At 40.3% G+C, this 19,860-nt stretch overlaps 1 protein-coding gene across 7 annotated transcripts in view; it reads left to right on the forward strand.

The window, feature by feature from the left end:
* The window catches only part of WDFY4 (WDFY family member 4), a 155,905-nt gene that overhangs the window by 55,132 nt on the left and 80,913 nt on the right, over positions 1–19,860 (forward strand). For 6 of the 7 annotated variants that reach the window (XR_008467017.1, XM_054205511.1, XM_054205513.1 and 3 more), the window contains 15 exons: positions 339–412; positions 1,243–1,404; positions 3,135–3,226; positions 4,245–4,344; positions 5,139–5,344; positions 5,954–6,123; positions 6,664–6,789; positions 7,216–7,377; positions 7,487–7,684; positions 9,213–9,330; positions 9,889–10,046; positions 10,484–10,722; positions 13,257–13,366; positions 14,310–14,501; positions 15,052–15,191. Coding sequence is in view for 6 of the 7 variants with exons in the window: in XM_054205511.1 (XP_054061486.1) it covers positions 339–412; positions 1,243–1,404; positions 3,135–3,226; positions 4,245–4,344; positions 5,139–5,344; positions 5,954–6,123; positions 6,664–6,789; positions 7,216–7,377; positions 7,487–7,684; positions 9,213–9,330; positions 9,889–10,046; positions 10,484–10,722; positions 13,257–13,366; positions 14,310–14,501; positions 15,052–15,191 (2,247 nt within the window). In the remaining variant the exon portion in view is untranslated. Of the gene's footprint in view, positions 1–338; positions 413–1,242; positions 1,405–3,134; positions 3,227–4,244; positions 4,345–5,138; positions 5,345–5,953; positions 6,124–6,663; positions 6,790–7,215; positions 7,378–7,486; positions 7,685–9,212; positions 9,331–9,888; positions 10,047–10,483; positions 10,723–13,256; positions 13,367–14,309; positions 14,502–15,051; positions 15,192–19,860 lie in introns of those variants that run through there. The other variant, XM_054205517.1, reaches the window with a different exon arrangement.

The raw sequence follows: 19,860 nt of genomic DNA on the forward strand, positions 1-19,860 counted from the left end.
GTTCATAGGACCTCCTGGATCAAATATTTGGATCCATGTCACCTGAGGAGGTGGTAGCTCCTGGAATGGCAGGTCCTCTGTCACCATGGCTCCTCACTGTGCCCTGGTGCAGTTTCTGGAGTGCTTCTGCAAACCCTGAGTGTCTGCTCCTCAGGAGGGCTAGCTCAGGAGCAGCACTGAGGGGGGATTTCCCGGTGTCTGCAGGTTGTTATTGCAAAAACAACTGAGAGTTTATGATGTTATCCTCCTTGAACTACTTGTAATTGCTTCTCTGCCATAGGTTACTGTCGTCTCAGCTCAGCAGAGCAGTAAAAACTCTGCTTTCCCTTGTCTTTCAGCTTTGGATGAAAGCACCAGAAAATCTTGACCTTGCTCTTTTTTCACATCTTGTGGAGATCTTGCAGTCCTCCAGGTATACAAGCTAGTGTTTGAATCAGAAACATGTGGGACAAGCTCATCTATAACCTCCATGAAGCTGGAACTGCGAGGTGGATATGAAGGGTCCAATCCTAGTTGGAATTAGTGGATTCTGGGAGTGAATCATTCCTATATTGCTCTTTCAAGGCTGGAGTTAGTGATTTGGTCACCTTCTGAGATGACTGTGGGGCCAGACTTGGGAAAAGCTCTCTGGTGACCTGGTTCACATGGAACCGCTGCTGTACAATGAAAGTTTAAATGTCTGCTGGGGAGGGGGAATTTGAATGTTTGAACTGAGTATGAAATAATAATTGACAAAAAATAAATTATAATTGAAGTTGTGTTTAAATCCAAAACACAACCCAGGAAGACTTTTTAATAACAGTATACTTTCTTAATCAGCTGTATTAGAACTAAATGTACTTGAAGAGACATAGCATGGCAGAGGGGCTGAGTAGAGCAGGATGCTAGATTCCTCCTTTGCAGAGCTGTGTGGTGTCCTTTGCTGAGTTTTACAGGAATAGCATTTATTATCACCAACTCATGCTTGAAAATTCAATAACGTTGCTTTCTTTGAACGCGATGAAATGCAGGAGTTTCTAGGGGAGAGGGCAGATGGGAAGGGTAGAGAACAGAAAGAAATCTTCAGATCTCCATTGTTGACACATATTCAATTTGTCTGACAGTGTTTGAAATGTTGCCAAGGCAACATTAAAAGCCAAAGGTTCAAAGTATCAGTGCAACCTGAGAATCCTTTTAGCTGAAACCCAGCAAATTTGGTTCTTTCCAGTAAAAGCTTTTAATAGTCCCTCTGCTTTTTTACAGAGATGGATGTCAGAATGCTGCAGTTGCCTACCAGGTGCAAATGGTGTCCAAGATCACTTTCCTCTTCAATGATCCTGAAATCAGTAACTCCAGAATCACTGTGGCCTGCACTATTCTCTCCCATCTGTTGCAAGGATACTTTAACACAAGGGATGTTCTCAGGTAACCTTCAAGTCTATAGCTTTTTCTCAGTTTGCAGATGAGCTATACTCCTGCCAGTGTTGGAGAGAGCTCTATAGTACACCTTCCCTTGCTTCGTCTTTGGTAGGAGCCCCCCCAGATCTTTGTCAACTTCAGGATCTCCACTGATGGAAAAACTCTTTCATGCCTTCAAAACAGAGTTCAATCCAACCTTATATTTGTGTTAAGGTGGGTTGGGTGATGACCCTTAGAATGACGACACAGAGAGTTCTGCTGGTATGACTGGGACTTCTCAAAGTCTGTGCTTAATATTTGGTTTCATTAAAGCCTGCCCCTAAAGTATTGCAGTCACTGCAACTTGGCCCCAGCCAACTACATGCCTAATCCTGTTGGTTTGGTTTATATCCCAGTAAATCCCAGTAAAGGCTTATATCCCTTTTTGTTCTTGAATTTCAAACAGTTAAGATATGTTAGCCAGAATTTCACGAGGCAAAGAACTTAAATCCTTGTTTGCTTTCCACGGAATGTAAACACCGCTCCATTTTTATATTCCCAATCTAGTTGGGAATTGGCCTGTAGCCTATGAACTGAGGAAGGTCCACACAGTGCTGTCTACAGCCACCTAACATTAGGGAAATGCACTGCTCAGATGCCAGCTCTTTTTTTAAAGCACTTTGTCCAAATAAAATGTAGAAACAGAGTTGCATGTCAAACCTGTGGTCTCTGCAGTCAGCCTTTAACTCTGTTGAAGAGTACAAGCACCTCAAGTAGCTACTGCAGAGTAAGCTAATGTGTGAACTTACTTCTTGACAGCTGTTTTGTGGAATTACCTGTATGTATGTTCCTACCATGGGCTTGTATGAGTTAGCCTATTCTTTTTTCATGCAGGTGTGAGTAGTGGATTTAGTGTATCAAAATTGCCATGTGGTAAGAAGTGTGAATGAGCATTTTTCTTAAAATATCAAGATTTGTTATTCCGTGGTAATTTGATTGGTTGTCAGTAAGCACCCATGAGGGCTGAGCGAGTGGATCAAGACAGTCCCTATCCTTCCAGCTCCAGGACAGCAGAGACTATGGCGGGCTCTCATCAGCGCTGAAAGGTGCTGGGTTTTCTGATGGTCCCAGACTTTCGACACATCTAATGGGAATTGTTGCATGGACTGTTCCTGCAGAACAAGTGGTGTTCTGTCCCTTAGGAAATGTCCTTCTTGTGGGCAAGAGGTTATGCACTTTCACTAAGTGTGTATAGCACATTAATCTGTCTATCCTTAGAACCAGGTAATGTGTTAAAGCAAACTACAGGTGAAAAGAGATTGCCAGTCCTCCTCCCTGAGTACCTGCTGAGGTTTCTCTGCTCTCTTCTGTGTGCTTGGAAACCGAGTGGTGATAACAGTGATATGAGTGTCACAGGCAGTTCAGAATCTTTTGTATGAACAGGGTGCTTAACTCAGTGTTGCTTTCTTCATGGTGAAAGACCTTTAAAATCAAGAGATAAAAAGAAAAAAATGTTTCCATAGCAGATGATATTAGATATTACTTGCATTTGTAGATAGATGTCCTTTTTATTTGCTTCCTAGTTTATGAACTTTTGCATTCCTATTTCAACTCTAATTCTGCAGCAGTTAGAATTTCCAATCGTTGTTGTTAACAGTCATCATTAATAAGTATTGAGATTTGCACATAATCTCAAAGTAATTAAATAAATGTGTGTCTTTCTGCTGACCAAAACTAGTTCCCTCTTTCTTTGCAAGGATTGGATTGTTCCTTGTTTACACTTTGAAACCTTCTTCTGTGGATGAAAATCAGATTTGCCTAGACAGTGTGGCTGAGATGCCCAATGAAGGTGAGGAGCTACCTTTGGTGCGTGTCCTTGATAGATAGCTAAAGTACTTCCCTTCTTCCCCAGGGCATGATGAACCTTAAATGCAACATATAGCTTCTGCCTCCAGTGGCAGGAAGAGATACAACTCAAATGACTTTATGTGGAAAGGGACAGGCTACATTGAGGTGACCTGAAATTGTGGGGAAAACTTATATTGTCACAAAGGCCTGAGGTGAATAACAGTGAAGTGACAGTTACTGTGTATATATCCAGGAAGGCCTGACCGGTTCCAAGATCCTCCTCCTGCTAAGCAAGATCTCCTTTTGTCCCCTCTCCGCTAATAAGCCAGCGGTACTTTGGCTGCATTTTCCAGAGCCTACACAATGTTGTATTTCACAGATATGCACAGAGATGAAGACCATTAAATTGAAATTGCCCCAAAACTAGTGTACTGAGCTGTTACAAGGAATAAAATTTCACTTGGCATCTTGGATTTTCTGTGAACACTTTGCTACACTTACAGTTCTACCAAATATGGAGCTCTGCACCTTTTAAAGAATGTGTGTATAAAATATCTGTGAACTTCTAGTCGGCTGGCTCTTTTATTGTGGCCTTTCAGTTGAGACTATATTGGATATTGCACCTCTAAACAATATATTATGTTAAGGACACACTGATAACTGTAGTTTATATATATATATATATATAGACATCACAGCTAGGCAATACAAATCAGATTGCCTGTTTACATTTCCCTCTCTACTTAACCTGAAATTGCTTCCTGTGGATTATTATTCAACGTGTGGTCTGGATGAGTTTTGAGTAAAGAGAGGACTTTGACAGTGTAAGCACTGGTCACTTCTGATTTTAGCAGGAATTCTTATGTCTAAAATCCTGATGTCTGTGTCTTTTTACTCTACAAAAGACTGATATAAGTATTTCCACTGGGCTAATCTGGTGCAAACAAGGTTGTTCATCAAAGCAATGGAACATGTGTTTTGTCTCTTCATTACTCTTTATTACTTTCTGATATTTGTAGCCTTAAGCCAAACATCTGGAAAGACAATCTGGCTTCGAAACCAGTTACTGAAGATGCTGTTAGATGTAATGAGCTCAGAAAAACTTCATCTGTCCTCTGAGTAAGTAGAAACAATTTAGGAAGGCATAGGTAAGTGTCTCTGTATTCTAGATTTCCTCTTTGCTGGTGCTCGACCAGGACTAAACATGATGAGTCTCAACAAAATAGTAACTAAGAGCAGACTGGATTCAGAGTTATTTTTTCCAGTGGCTTATCTGGCATTCCCACAGATGTGTGATCAGACCACACATCTGATATCTATTTTGAAAAAAAGCTTAATTTTTTCCCAAAATGTCTCAAAGAAGGAACTTGGATGTTGCTAATTCTTCTGCATTGCAAGGGTTGAAGATGTCTTTGAAAATAAATTCACTCTAATGTGCGATTACTCGCATCCCTCTATTGGACCCATGAACATGCAGTTACTGTAGTTCTACCTTTTATAACTGAAAGGCAGAGTCCATAGTGCTGGAATTTTCATCAGTTAACATATCTTGGACTTCAAAATTTAAATCAGAATTTTTAATTTCATAGGTTGAAAGATCTCATCTGATCACTACATCTGTGATGTAGTTGACCTCAGTTATTGATACAGGCTCTCAGAAGAAGCTTCATGTAAACGAGCTTTTTTTGTCTGACAGTAATATAAAATTGGATTTAGTGGAAATTAAGTGGCTTGAACTGTGTGGATGAGTCTGTTAAATCTTTGTAACTCTGTTTTGCGGTATGCCTTTATTCAGATTTTTTTCTAGAGAAACTTGAGCTTCTAAATCATTCAGAGATAATGTTAAATAAAATCTCCTTTCTGTCTTCCACCATGTCTCCTTTCATGTGTTTTCATTTCCCTGTTTGTCCTAGGGAACAAGAGGAGACGTTTTTGGCGCTGGGGCCAGACTGGTTTCTGCTGTTTACACAGAGCTACCTGCACTCTAGCACGGTTGTGCTAGGAATCAAGCTACTTCTGTGCTTCCTCCACAATCGTTTACTGTTGAACAAATTCAAGGAGGGGATAGTAGCTGGGCGCTGGCTGGAAAATAGCTCTGAGAAGTTGAGTATTCTAATGGGTATGTGTTGGTTTAATGGTTCCAAAACAATCCCTTGATCCAGCTCAGTGATAGAAGATCACTGATGTAGGTGATAGGAGAATTCCCACTGATCTCAGTAGACCAAGAATTGATACTTTCTGGGCCTAGCTTGTCCTAGTACTTCAGCTTTTCTGTGCTGAAGAGCAGAAAGCATTGCTTCTCCCTTGCATGATAGTTGACATTTCTGACTATCCGTTGCAGGGAGACAGGCCTTTTTGTCTTGCATAAAATCAGGCTAGCTGATAAGCCTGTGAGGTGTTCAGATGTCGGCTTGTGCCCTGAAACCTTCTATTTCTTTAAGATTTTTTCACCTTGCTTTTTGATAACTTAGACCTGTGGTTCTGAGAAAGGGAAGAGAAAGGAAGAAGAATTCAGAAATAAAAAATATGTAATAAAAGCGATAGTAGGAAAAAATATCTGTTAGCCTGAGAAAGTTTTGTAAACTGTTGATATTGCAGCATAGCGGAGTACTGAGTGGCCTGGGACACAAACAAATGAGGTTAAAGTTGGGTCTGTAATCCTTCCTCTGATATGGCATTTATTTTTACATACTACTTCAAAATGTTTTCCTTTTCTTTTCCTTTAAAGATAATTTAAAAACTCGACCTCCAGTGCCTGACAATGGCTCCATCTTGATTTTTGGGTTTTCTGTGTTGCAAAGATGTCTGACTGATCATGTCCACATCCCTGAGATCTACTTGCTTGTGGCAGGGCTCTTTCTGGCAGCTCCACAGTTTGAGCCACCCGAAGCAGCCAAGGTATGAAAAAAATAGTGGACAAGCGTGAAGCTGCTATTGCTTTACTGCTTTGGCGTTTGTAGTCATTTCTATGAGAGGATTCTCGGGCAAGTTAAGCCTACTTAGTTTTTGTATTAGTTAGTTAAACTTTCCAACTTTAAAAATTAAGTAAATTAATTTAATTTGTGTTTGGAAGAAACTTGTTCATGCAGGTGTTAAATGCTATTTAACTATTGTACTTTAAAAGGTAATTCAGATTAGATTCCCTGTCTGTTCTTACATTGTCAAGACTCATTAAAATCTCAGAATTAGTGGATTTGGATACTTTCACCCAGTGTCCTGAGAAGCCATAAGGCATTTTTGCTGTGGCAGTGCCAAAGGTACATTTCAGAAGAGGACAATCCATTCCTGTTATCCTGGGCAAACACATTTAATAGGAGAGCAAGGAGCTGCTAGAGGTGAAGATGTTTTGTTTTTTTTCTGATGTGAAGAAAGCAGGCATCATTCTTGATGTATCATATATAATTCCTATCTCTTCTTGAAACATCTCTCCTGTTGTAGAAAGATCTTGAGTCTATGTTGCAGTGGATCTTGCAGAACCACCTTACAGAGAATGTCCTCAAAATTGGGTTGTGTGCAGAGGCAGCTGCTTTACTGCTGGAAATGGTTAGAGTCACTGTGGACAAGGTAAGCTTTTTGTTCCAAGGACAGTGCAGTGTGAATGGCCCCCTAGCCTTCCTCTGCCCTCACAGGGCAATACTGAACGTAATAGTGAGCAGGGACTTCAAAGTGTCGACACAGCTATTGGCCTGGTTGTGTTACATAGCAGATGATGTGATGGGCTCATGTTTAAGAACTTCTGAACACAGAGATGGATCTTACCCACTGCATTACCCACTTTGTTCATTCATGATGGTGAGGATCTGCCACCTTTCTGACTGGGCGTATCTTCAGTCTACAAGCTAGGAGTTGGCTGCTTGTGCCTTGCCTGACTTCTCTGTGGCTGTGTCATGTTTGCTTAGTGGCTTAGGAATACCTAGAGAGGAGAAAAGATGAGCTTATATGAGTGAGAGGAATGCTGCCTTAACTAGATGCACATTTGTCTGTGTTCAGCCTATTGCAGATGCAGAAGCCTCCTGGGAGGTTGCCTATCCAGGGAACGTTATCCAGTTTCTGTGCTTGATCTATCACAGTTATACTCAGGACCCTGTCTGGCACTGTCCTGACTTCTTGAAAACTTTGGCTATGGTTGCTTTCCATTCTGGACCACCCAAGGTATGTGCATCTGAGCCAGCACAAGCTCTTCAGATCAGAGGTGGGATGCTAGGAGGAAAAATCAATTTAAAGATTATGAGTTAAAATGCATTACTGTCTGCTTCCACAGGGAGGCTCTGAAGGCCTTTTGAGTCCTGATGGTCCAGCCATTGCTGAAGGGAAAGGCTGTGTTGATCCCTCCTCTCTCCCGCTCCTACCACACCCTGCCAAGAAACAAGTGTGGGATTTTGTGCGAGTCCTCCTGATGGACAGTCTTCTCAACATTCCAGCAAACAAACAAGGGCATCCGCTTGAGCTGCTTCTTGAGGTCTCTCTTGTAATCATCAGGCTTTGCTGCTCTACCTTGCACTGGGGGTTGAAAGGACAGGAGGTATCCTGCTAGTGGCCTAGTGAAAAAACTGCAGTGACAGAGGTGTATTCAGTCAGCACTTTCAAGAGTCTAGGATAGGGCTGGGATCCCAGCTCTCAGAGAGCATGCACTACATCCTGGCAAGTCTGGACAGCCTATTTAGTGGAACGGAATTCCATCCTTTTCAACAATGAAGAAAAGCCTTTTCTGCCTGTTCTGCATTCATGTGAACTAAGAAAATGCTGCCCCTAGACAACAACAAAGGCATTTTTCAGGCAATATTTAACATTGAAGTAAGGCACGAAAAAATTTTCCTTTTTCCTGAGTAATACCTGCTTGTCATTAGAGCAGCCCTTGAATTTGTTGAGAACAGAAGATTTCACATGGAACATTCCTGCGTACTGCTTTTTGAGATAACAATTTCTTTTCATTGCTCAAATAAACCAAAACCAACTGTCCCCACTTTTAGAACAGACTAATAGAAACTGTAGCAGCTAAATCTGGATTTATGGATTTCAAATACTCAAAGCACCGGAAAGAGTCAGAGTAGTCTGAGAAAGGGAAAATGGGAAAATTTAGGCTTCAGCTCCAAATTATCAATAGTCTAGGTGTCCCAGATGTGAGTTCTGATGCAGATTTAGCTTACCAATACAAATAGTAATGAACATAAGTTTGACTGCAACTGTCATGAGGTAAATCATCTTGTGGAATAGCAGTTCCTTAAAGGTTTTTACAGTAACATCCCAAGGCTTGTTACAGTTTAAAATACATGATGGCTTTTCTGACTATCCGACTCCTGAGCCTGGTGAATGGACCTGAAATTCCTTGAGGGCAAGTTCTCTTGGGAACCACCTGTGAACATAGGTTCTGTCCCTGTGAAAAACTTCGTTTGTGTTCAGTGTGCAGAGGGCAACTGTGATGGCTATCAGCTAGAAGGAGTAGACCTATGTAAGATTTCCTGTTTTCCCAGCTAGGTTATGAGGTTTTGCCATCTTATCTGCTGCCCAGTAACTGTGCACACATGCACACTTGCTGAACTCTGTATGAGAGGTGCCACGTTGCCTTTGCACGGAGGAGTACACCAGATCTCTGCATTTACATGTTACTGTGGATTAGCTGTCACCGATAACAGCTGCTGCAAGCTGAGAAGTTGCATATATCCACACCAAGGTCTAAGGTGTGCATATGAGGTGGAGTGGTTGTCCTTACTACTTTTGTGCTGTTTCTCCCCTCCTCTTCCTAACACGGTGCTTAGGTGTTTAAGGGAAATGTTGGGCATTTTGAATTATCTTGGGTAATACTGTCTCTTGTAATTTCTACTTGCTGCTTTGACCAAAACTTTTACTGAATCTGGATCTTTGACAGGTATAATCTGACAAAGATCCAATGAAATAAAAAGCCTTTGAATAAAGGCTGAAAGTGAATTCAAGTCTGATTTCCTGGCTGGTTTTTTTGCTGTACTAATGTGTATACGGTTACTATATAGGCTTATCCAGAGGATGCCACCGCTGAGCAGAAGAGACATTTTCAGACAAAAGTTTTGCTGTCTGCTATGGACGTCTTCCGTGTTACCAGTCAAGGCGAAGGGAAAACAAGACCAAGAGGTGGGTGGTGAGGATCAGATCATTAGCTAGCTGGTATTTAGCATGTACCTGTAATTGCTAGAAAGGTTTGGAAACAGTAGGTGGAAGGACAGTCCAGCTCATCAGGCTGTAGGCCAGTTTACATAAATTACTGTAGTTTTACCATTTTTCTAGAGAGCCTCTTCACTTATTTTCTCTCTTTTTGAGAACATATTCTGAACATCAAAAAGGGAGTACTTATAAACTTAGGTTTATCCTTGAGCATTTTTGTAAACAACCCTGATAACTTAGTTGTTGCTGCTCTCCTTTCTGAGTCATTAGTTGAACCATGATAGTCCTTGATGGTCGTATTTTAGTGAGATTGGTTCTGTCCTTAGCATGGAGCCATCATTTCCAGTCTGAGTAAGGTATTTTTGCTAGACCTAGATTTTTCTTAGATTTGTCCCAACTCTGAGACATCATGGCATGAGACTGTTCCTTCTCAGCTCTGGGAACCTCACATGTTGTATTTTTTTTTTTTTTTTTTTTTTTGCATTTCAGCTTCTTTTGGAATAATCAACTCTCTTGCATCCTTTCCAGGGAGCAGTGAGCCTCATGGCACTTCAGAATCAACTGCACCTGTATCCATGATGAATATTGCTTATTTTGCTCAGAAGCTGATTGAAAAGCTGAACAGTAGAATGTTTGCTGCTGACCCCAAGCAAATCCTGATCTTCATTGCGAAACAGATTATGGGGGTGAATCATATGAAATTTTTTTCCAACTGTTATCAACATGTTGTAATGTGCTGTTTGACAATGAGGTCATGATACCGCAATTCTCAAAAAGATGGTTGTAACCTATTTGGTGATTGTGATTATTCCTGTTTTCTTGCATGAGCACATAATGGCTCTAAATGACAATCAGAGCTAGATGGTGCAGCTTAACAAAGAGATAGCTCTTTTGTGCCACTGTCTGTTGGGTATGTACATGTTGCTGAACAGGAATAAATTAATCTCTTCCACAATTCCATGGACTTCAGCAGAAATACAGAAAAATTGAATTTGTATCTAACAGGTTGTTCACAGGAATTTTGCTGAAATAAGTTTGCAACAGCTTAAATTGAGAGGAGTGGATCCTTGGGGAGAGACTTCTTTGAGGAAGCCAAGTACTCTGCTGTTTTGTGTTTTTACAGGTCTTAGAGAGCTCCGTTTCTCAAAAGGAAGTTTTCCTCAGTGCCCTGTACAGCTGTCTAAACAGAGCCATCCTATACTGCTTATCCAGACCACAACAATCGCTGCCTGAACAGTTTAATGTCCTGAACACTCTCAATGTCCTGCAGGAGCAGTGGGACATTATTTTTGCAACTTACAATTCAAATAATAATTTTGTCGTCTGCCTAATGTACTGCCTTTGCCAACTGAATTCGGGCAGGTACAAATGTTCATCTCAGTATAATGTTTGTTTACATCTCTGTGCTGTTATCTATGGGGGTGGGTGCAAAGGGGGAGATTTCACAAAACTTAGGCAATATCCATTTTGGGGAATCACTAGAAGCTGAAATTGAGTTGAATTCAGCTAGACTAAGGACTTCAGATGTAGTATACGTACTGTATCCTGCAAGTATTTGACCCATTGGACTCTGTGCCCTGGGAGTTTAAAGCACCATTCTGTTTTAAATAGGGCAAACCTTCCACTCTTATTTGGTGTCTGTTGAAGTGGCAGAATAAAGCCACTTGGGGAAAGATGGTTGTTTTCCTCATAGACTTTAAAAAATGAAAAACAACAACAGAAATGTTTTGATGTAATTTTTTTTATCATTTCATTTGGAGGAGAGGAAGGTTACTAATGTGCAATGAGGAAGGTTACTAATAAGGCAATGGATTGTCTTTCATCCAGAAAGTGGGAGGGATAAACTGTTCTTCAATCAGAAGACTATTTTTTCCTTGAAATACTAGTGAGCAGAAAATTTCCTACCATGTCTCTTGTACAGAGGCAGACTAGCATGTCTGTTTGTAGGTGTAATAAGAATGGCATAGTGGATGGTAATAACATAACACTTAATTCCATTTTTTTCATTTTGAAAAAGGTGTTTCATTTCAGAGACATCCAGACAAGCTTGCATGTTTGTCTAAGCAGAACCCTTAAATTTGCACATAGTTTTAATTGCTACTCTTTATTAACCAAAACATCTGTGTGTATCTGTTTTACTCATCCAGCATTTCCAGCAGCTTACTTGCTTTCAAGTAGTAACTGCAGTTAACAAGCTTGAACTGATTTCAGTGGAGTTGGCTCACAAGCCCATCATTAAAATGAGAATCTGGAAGTCTTTCTGGGATGTGGGCTAGAATCACTCCACAAGCATGCAGGTGGCCATTCTCCGAGACATCTGCATGGACTAATTTAGGGAGATGTTTTTTCTGATCCAGCAGCTATTCTTGTGGGGGTACGTTTAGAACGTATTTAAAACTGTGCATGGATCTTGTGCATTTTTCTGTTATGGTTGTTGTTACTTGAATCTGAGCTGCAAAGTCCTGGTCGTACTGAAGTTGGGAGTTTTGCCTTTGTCTTGGATAGGGCTAGAACATCCATACCCACTCTGTTTGCTATTCTTACAGGTGATGTGTCAGAGGTACTCTTGCTAATGTAAGCTGGGGAGTTATTTTGGACAACACTGTTTTGTCAAAAGAAGCAAGCATTGGCTAGTAGTTTATTCAATATAATGATGTTTGCTGTTCCCATGAAAGCCTTCTGTGCTGCTTAGATGGTCTGAATTGAATACAGTATCAGATCAGAAATGAGCAGCAATTCCAGAGGTCTTTTCTTCGTTGTTCTTATTCCAGTCAGATAATAATTTCCAGGTCAAAACTGTTGAGATAGGGTAAGGATTGTTTGCATGTAGCAAAAGCATAAATATTTAAAACAAAATAAACTACAGAAGTGTTGGTATTACGCAAAAGCCAAACATAGCAGATCCAGGTAATCAATATTGCGGTATTTAAAAGAAAATCAGAACTAAAAATGGCAACTTTTCATGACAAAGAAATTTGACTCACCCAGGTAGTAGTGCCTGTTTACAGTTGAAAGAATGTAGTATGTTACTAGTAGTTATATATAATATATATACTATTGACAGCACTTCTGTGACCAAGTCCATGTTGTCTGGGTGCCTTAACTAAGCCTGTTGCATTTATTGTAAGTATTACCGATGTGCTGAAATTCCTGATGTCTTTTACCCAGTGACTGGTAAATTATCTGACACACACCCCAAAGTGGCACTAACTCTTTTTGGCTGCGGTGATGTTCTCAATTATACTCACATCTATGTGACATTAACATCACGGTGCTAAAGTCTTCAGCTTTTTTGTGCTGAGTGCTTTATAAACTGAATGAACAATCATTGGTGCAAAGAACTCAGTCTAAGTAAGCAGTTCAGGTGTAGGGTACGGCAAGGCAGTGTTTCCCACATAATGGAAGATACTTCTAATGAAGAAATTCAAAGCAAAGAGACAGCATACAAGATGCTCGGGGACGTGCAAGAAAGCTGTATGCAATCTGGCTACGCCAATACAGCCCTGCGTTTCAGATAATTGAGATGATACAGTGCACTAAGAAGGGCAGGGATAAGGCACATACAAGAGTGATCCATAGGATCCTGATGAATACTCCTTGACTTTGAAAACCTGACTGGCAGTGGTTTATTTCCCACTTCCTGTAAATTCTTCAGTATCAGGTGATTAGTTTAAGTCCTCAAGCCTGGGGATATTGATTTACTAAATTAATTGAGTAGGAGTGGATATATAGAAATTTATATTTTTTATTATATCTATATTTTTATTTTTTTATATATATTATTACATAAATATGTAGATATTTAGCTTTTTCACTATCCTCAGTTTGCTTGTAGTCTGGTTTCCTCACATGCCCTCCTTTTTTTTTTTTTCTTTTTTTTTTTTTTTTTGTCACAGCTATCCAGAAGGTTTTGGGGTGGATGCAAAACCAAAGATGGCTTCCTATCACCAAATTTTCCTTGCACCCAGTGAAGAGGAAAAGGGCAGCCTGCCTACTCCAGATGATGGTAATTTATGGCACATGTTGCCTTTGGTTTACAGAGCAGGAAAGTGCCTTGCCTAAACAGTTACCAGAGCACCTTGTGTGAGTGATACTTAATTGCCTCTTTGGTGTCCAGGCACTGCCGGCACAGCATAGAGAAAGGAATGTTGTGCTAAAAAGGACTTCTGTTGGCATCATACCTCTTTATGAAAGATTCACACCCCACATCCTCAGCAGCAACAGATATCAGTTTGGAGATTACTTCCCTATGTTGTGGCCAGTATTAGTTCCCACCTACATAATACTTGTAGCTTTATTTTCTTTTTTCACAGCCTATACAGAGCTTGTGTCTATCTGTTGTACACAGGAAGAAACACTTTGATCTTTTAAGAGAAACAGTGGAGAAAACTTTTGGGCAGCATTCAGTGTGGGGGCTGTCAGCTCAACCCTACAGCAGAGTGATGCTCCCTCCCTTCCCCCTTCCCCCTCCTCCCGCAATCAAATAAGCCTGATTTGCAGGGAAATACAGCAAAACAGCTCAGCACTTCCTTGTACAGCATCCTGTGGCTGTGTCAAATTGTTTCACAACTTGTTTACCTTCCCCTCACTAACTCTAATGATGTTTGGCAACAGGATGCTTTAGTACTCTATGTATGATAATAAGATCATCAAAATTCTGATTAAATGGTTTTCCAAGACAGAAACCGGTTAGAATCATCTGTCACTCCCACTTGTTTCTTTCAGGGAGATGAAATATAGCAAAAGAAATGTCCTGCTGTTTTTCTAGAGTGGAGTAACTAGTCTGGCTTAGAACCTACAGAGGCAGTAGATAAAATGAAGCAAGTCCACTGACTCCAGCAGTTACTCTGGACTAGTGGTGTTTCAAATGAGATGTTTTTGCTTTATCTGCTGCTTGACTTATTACATAAAAAAATGATTCTTCATTTGCAGTTTGTTTTGTTTCCTAGTTCGTCAGGAGATTCTGAGAACAGTAGAAATCATCTGGAAGCAGCTCATTTCTCAGAGGCGGCAGGTTCTGGAGGACACTTACAAAATGGATCTTTCTGTAAAAGGAAATGACAAAGAAAGGGACATGAAGATAACGGAGATCACTCCTTTATGGGAAGAAATTATGACAAAAGCTTGGCAACACTTGATAGGTCTCTGTTATTTTATGGAACATCCATTGTAGTAAGCAAAGACATTGCAGTAAATGTGCTTAATGGAAAGCTGCTGATTCCTTGGTTATACCCGTCCTCTGCACATCATGTACTAGATAAAGCAGACTTTAATTTCTCTCATCCAGGATTCTGATTTCTTTCTGTGTCATGCCCCAGCCCTTCTGTAATCATCTGGTGATGTTGTAAAGTTTGTGCTGTACTGCAAGAAATAGACAATTGTATTCCATCAGCGAATTTAAGAGGGGAGAATATTTGGGTGAAGAATGGCATCCCAGTGTGTGTAGTGCTGCAGGGATTCAAAGTTCATGTCTGTATAATGATACTGGTCTATGGCAGACCTCTGTGTGGCTTTTAAAGACTTGAGAAGTACAAGTTAATTCAGTGCTCCTCTTATAAATAGAAGGACAAGCCAGCTGGAGTGAGGCACTGCCATGTTGTTGCGTCTTTGGTAACGTGGATACAAACATGCTACCTTCCCACAGGCTCAATATCAAGACTTATAAGCTTTTTTTTCTGTTCTGGCCCACAGCATCTGAAAAGAAGATTCTCCAGAATAAAGCAGGGCCAGGCCTATCACAGAGCAAGCACAATTCCTGGAGTGAAAGCCTCTCTTCAGCTATTAGGTTGATGCCTGGCCGAAACACAAAGGAAATGGCATGCAAATCTGAGGTAACTTCTGCTTTTTTTTTTTTTTTTCCTGGCTCTGCCTACTATATGGCGCTGGAGAGTTTGCCTGGACTTGAGAGGCTTGTGAGTATGTCTCTTGACATGTTCCATTGTAAACTAGACACCTATTGCAGTTAAGGTTCCTTTTCTAGTCTGCTAGAAATAATCACTAAGAAGTAGTCATTGATCTGAAGAACTTTGGTTGTCAGCCTTAATGTATAATGTATTAATGCATACTTTTTGCATGAGGCCTAATTATTGCACTTTGAAAGGAAAAACCTAAGGAACCCGAGTGTGCTTGTGCATACATGGCTCTGCTTGGGCCAGAGCAAGGTGAGGAGATGCTAGCTTTGCTGCTGCTTTTGACTTACACTGCTTATGTTAACCTTGTCCTACAGACACTGAATTAGTAGGAAGGATCAGGTGTTACCATAGTACTGTCCTGTCATTTTCTACTTAATATGAAGTATTAAAGGTCCAGATTTTAGTTTAGCCTCAAGAGATAAGGAGACAAGTGCTTATATGAACTAGGGGTGGATTTGGAGGGTATACAGCATTCCCACTGCTAGAAATGAAGCTGGACAATCTTTTCCATGGGTAAGCTCCTCCTTTGCTGAGAGAGAGGGCCATTTCCATGGTTTTCCTGGGCATTTGTCAAGAACACAAATAAAAAGCACCGGTTAGATGTTACTTATTTAAGTGTGTTAGGGCTAGGGTAATCAGTTATAGCATAAGGCAGCAGTGCATTGACAGAATATTCAGAGCTTTAGGCTGAGCTTGTGTTATTGCAGTGCTGAACATATTAAAGTCTTTTTTCCTCCTGCTGAGGAGACAGTGAGTCTGTTACAGCATCAGTTTAGGGAGTCTTAACCCTCTAGCTCAAGCTGTAGCAGGTTGCATTTTTATCCCCAGTGATGACTGGTTCACTTCCAGGTGTGTTGATCAGGAAAGCTATGGTATACAAGTAATGTGTCTGACAGTACCTTACTGAGCTGCAGGTTTTTTCTCAACATGCCACAGCTTCCTTCTAATTCCTTAAAATCACTTTGTTGCTTACAGAGTGAGCAAGTTCTTCCCAGGTACATGTGTAGACTGTGATGTCATATTACAAGAGCATCGACTATTTGCCCTGGGGTCTGTTTAATTATTTTTTAAAATTAATTTTGATTATTACAGCTGATTACACCTCAGTGAGCAATGTAATTGATATTTGTAAATGTATCCCAAGGAACATTTTGTACAACATGCTTTTTGCTGTTGAAGGTTAAAGACTCCGTTATTGGTTTTTCCCTAAATATGCCCACATCATTAGTTCCTCCAGTGAAAAGGTTGCCATCTGGAAAAGGCAGCACGGAGACATTATTCAGGCACAAGTGCATGAAATTGGTGTTTCTGCATCTTCTGTCTCTCTTCTGCAAGGAAGCGGCTTGTAATTAAAGAAGCTGGGTTTGGAGGAAACATTACTCATTTGGTGTTATTCCTTATCATGTCAAGGACTGACAGCTCCACAGCTCTGATAAATTGTTCCTCTCAATGAGATGTGAAGCTACAGTTCCAAATGTTCTTTGCTTTCCCTCACCCCCTTTTTCCCTCCAGCCTATCTTTGAAATAGTTTGATGCACTTTTCAGAGAGGTGAAATCTAAGTAAGGTATATGGTGGGATTTTCAATATCAAAGGAAGTTAGGAGCACAAGTTACATTAAAAGTAAATGGTATTTATGCTTTTAACTTGTATTTTTTACCTCACTTTAGTAGTCATTCTAAAGGTGCTGTAATGTGATTTTGTATCATTTGTGGTGTCTCAGGTGCCTTCTGTATTCATTTCTGGGAAAAATCTTCATATACTGGCCTCTGTCTTCACTACTGCTAGTTATGAACCTATGTACTACAGCAATAGGCACCTGGTTGAAACATGGCGATAAAAGGAAGAGTAGCATGAACTACGCAGTGAGAGACAAAGCCTCTAAATCCCATAGTAAAAGAAAAATATTTGCATTTACTGAGGAGTAAGCACAGCTATTCCTAACTGAGCAAAATTTAGTAATCTAGCCAGGATTTCAAAGCTCTGCTCAGTAGAAGGAAGAAATGGGTTGGTTACTGGGTTGTTAATTTGATTCCTCTATAGAATGAAAATAAACAAAGAAGTTGAAGCAGTAGTAGCGTTTGCTGCAGATTTTAAAAAAACCAAAACAACAAAACAAAACCCCCCAAAAAACCCCCAAAATCCCCCAACAAACCAACCAAACAAAAAACCCCAACCAAAACAAACTTCAAAAATACAAAACATCCCCCTCAAAACTATCAACTTTTTTTCCTCTTGCCACTTACAAGATAGCAAGAGTGCTTTTGAGACCCAATCCTCAATCTGGAAATAACAGTAAAATTCAAAGTGTTCACTCCAGCAAAGGTTCAGGCCTTATCTTTCTGTTGTACTCACACTCATGATCTCCAGCATCAGTGAAGCCAATTCCCTGCTATTTGGTGGCAAATGTCAAAATTAGCAATCAAATGCAGCTGCATTTTCCCTGTATTTCTGAATCCACTTTGGTATCTCATGCTCTGCTCTGGGCTTTGTCTGGAAGGCATGATCATTCAGAAAGGAGAGCGTGATCACGTTTCTGGTAGTAGAATGACAATCTGCTCTAGTAGTTGCTATGTTGTGCTTTCTTGGAAGTCTGGGTAGCCATGCAGAAACAAGAGGAGCACTGTATGAAGTCAGATTTCTTAAAGCTTAATGGTAGAGAGTTGGGTAAATTTGCCAGCAGGAAGATCTATGAAACTATGAATACAGTGCCAAAGGTTTCCAAATCGTTGACTTTCCTGTTTCAAATCAAGCCTTTTGATCTCTTGCTTCCTTCTTCTCCCTTCCTCCCCCTGTTCCCCTCCCCTCCAGTTTCGCTCTCGGAATCTAGGATATGTATTAAATTTTTAGATTAGCAATGACTGATTGTTTTTTGTCATCTTCACAAACTGCAAGAGCAGCAAGGGACCACTATAACAATCACATTTCAGTAAATTGTAAATCAGTCAAGAGCTTCTTCTAGGCAGTGTCCTGAGGTTCTTCCTAAGGGATGCGTGCCTCAGCAAGGTTACAAGCAGCATAATTCTAACTACTGTAAGACAACGCTGCGTCAGGGCTGTAGATATAGTTGTTATTTACAAGAAATGCAGAGCCTTCTGGGTTTTACAACAGCCCTGATCATGCCTGTCCTCTTCTATTTTGGTTCCTTAATTACATTCCTCTATGCCAGGGGCCTATATACCTTGAGAGAATGAAATTAAAAAGTCTTTTTAATCTCAGTCTTCAGAATGAAGAGGTTAACAGACTTCCTAATTTGTAATTGCAAAACCAGAAACGTTACGGTAAGATTTTGGCCAGCAAACGTACGTTTGTGAAGTCAGTTATAAAGAGCCACCATCTGACCTCCTTTGTGCTGGTTTTGTCACTCTGTCATTGTGAGAGAATTCCTCCTAGTTAAGTGATGGGAGAGTGCAGCCTCTGAACTCTAAGGTATTTTGAGCAGCATGATGGTTCTGCTCTGCTGCCCTTAGTGTATGCAAGGTCACTGCAGAGCTAACAGCAAAGAAAAAGCATTTAATGGTGTAGCTCTACAAACCAGAAAACACTAGGTGCTAAGTTTGGCTTGACTGGGAGTGATTTGGTTTTCTTTGGTTGGCTTTGTAGTAAGAGCCTTGTGCTTACTTTTGTAAGCAACAGGCAGATTGTTAAATCCACAGCAAATCTGAAAAGGTACCTGCATCAATGTGTCAGCGAGAGCCACCTTTGTCTCTGTGGATAACTTTCTGAAGTCAGGAGCTCCAAGAACAGACCTCTTGACTGTAACTTAAATCACTGTCAGATAGGGAATCTACTTCAGTTCCTCTAGAAAATTCTTCCTCTTAATTTTAAAAAATGTAATATTTTATTTATTTATACTGATGGCTAAGCAGTCTTGATGTATCTGCTGAAAATAAAACTGCAAATTCATTAACTCATTTAGGAAAGTGAGTTGTATGTCCTCCTCATATCACTGAGCTAGAAGATAGTGACACGACCAAGGACCACTTGAATTCTGCATGGTTTCCTAACAACAGGTACCCTTGGTTGAAGTAATAGCAAATGTCTCTTGGGCAAGCTCCACTGAAAGTTGTCTGTCTAGTTCTGGCTCTATAATTAGATTTCCAAGAGGGAGAAAGACAGTCTCTCAAATCTCTTCTAGGAGTTAATGTTTCTTTTGAAGTCTGAGAAAGACTGAGGCATGTTTCAAACAACATGTTATTTCAAAGTCTTTAGGACTTTCTTTAGATTTAGATTTACAGAAAATTTATTTTCTTAGTTTTCTCACGTGTTTATTCATCAGGCTTCTCTTAGGCCAGCAACTAAAAGTGTTGTTGCTACAGGAACTTACTTGTTTGTTACTACACGAACAACATCTTCAAATTTCGCAGCCAGCAAAAATATCTTAAAAAATTGTTTCACATGTAACATTCATTCTTAAGATAAGTACAGGTAGTATACCTAGTATCTCTAGTGATTCACATGTGGTGGTGATGCATTATATTTTGAGAAGTATTTAAACATAAAATTTCCATTGATTTCAGTGGAAGTTTGAACCTACAGGCTTAAATTCCTTCCGTGCTGGAAGTGTGAATCTCTATATCAACACTTACA

The sequence above is a fragment of the Rissa tridactyla genome, chromosome 6 (assembly GCF_028500815.1).
Source record: "Rissa tridactyla isolate bRisTri1 chromosome 6, bRisTri1.patW.cur.20221130, whole genome shotgun sequence".
Classification (NCBI taxonomy): domain Eukaryota; kingdom Metazoa; phylum Chordata; class Aves; order Charadriiformes; family Laridae; genus Rissa; species Rissa tridactyla.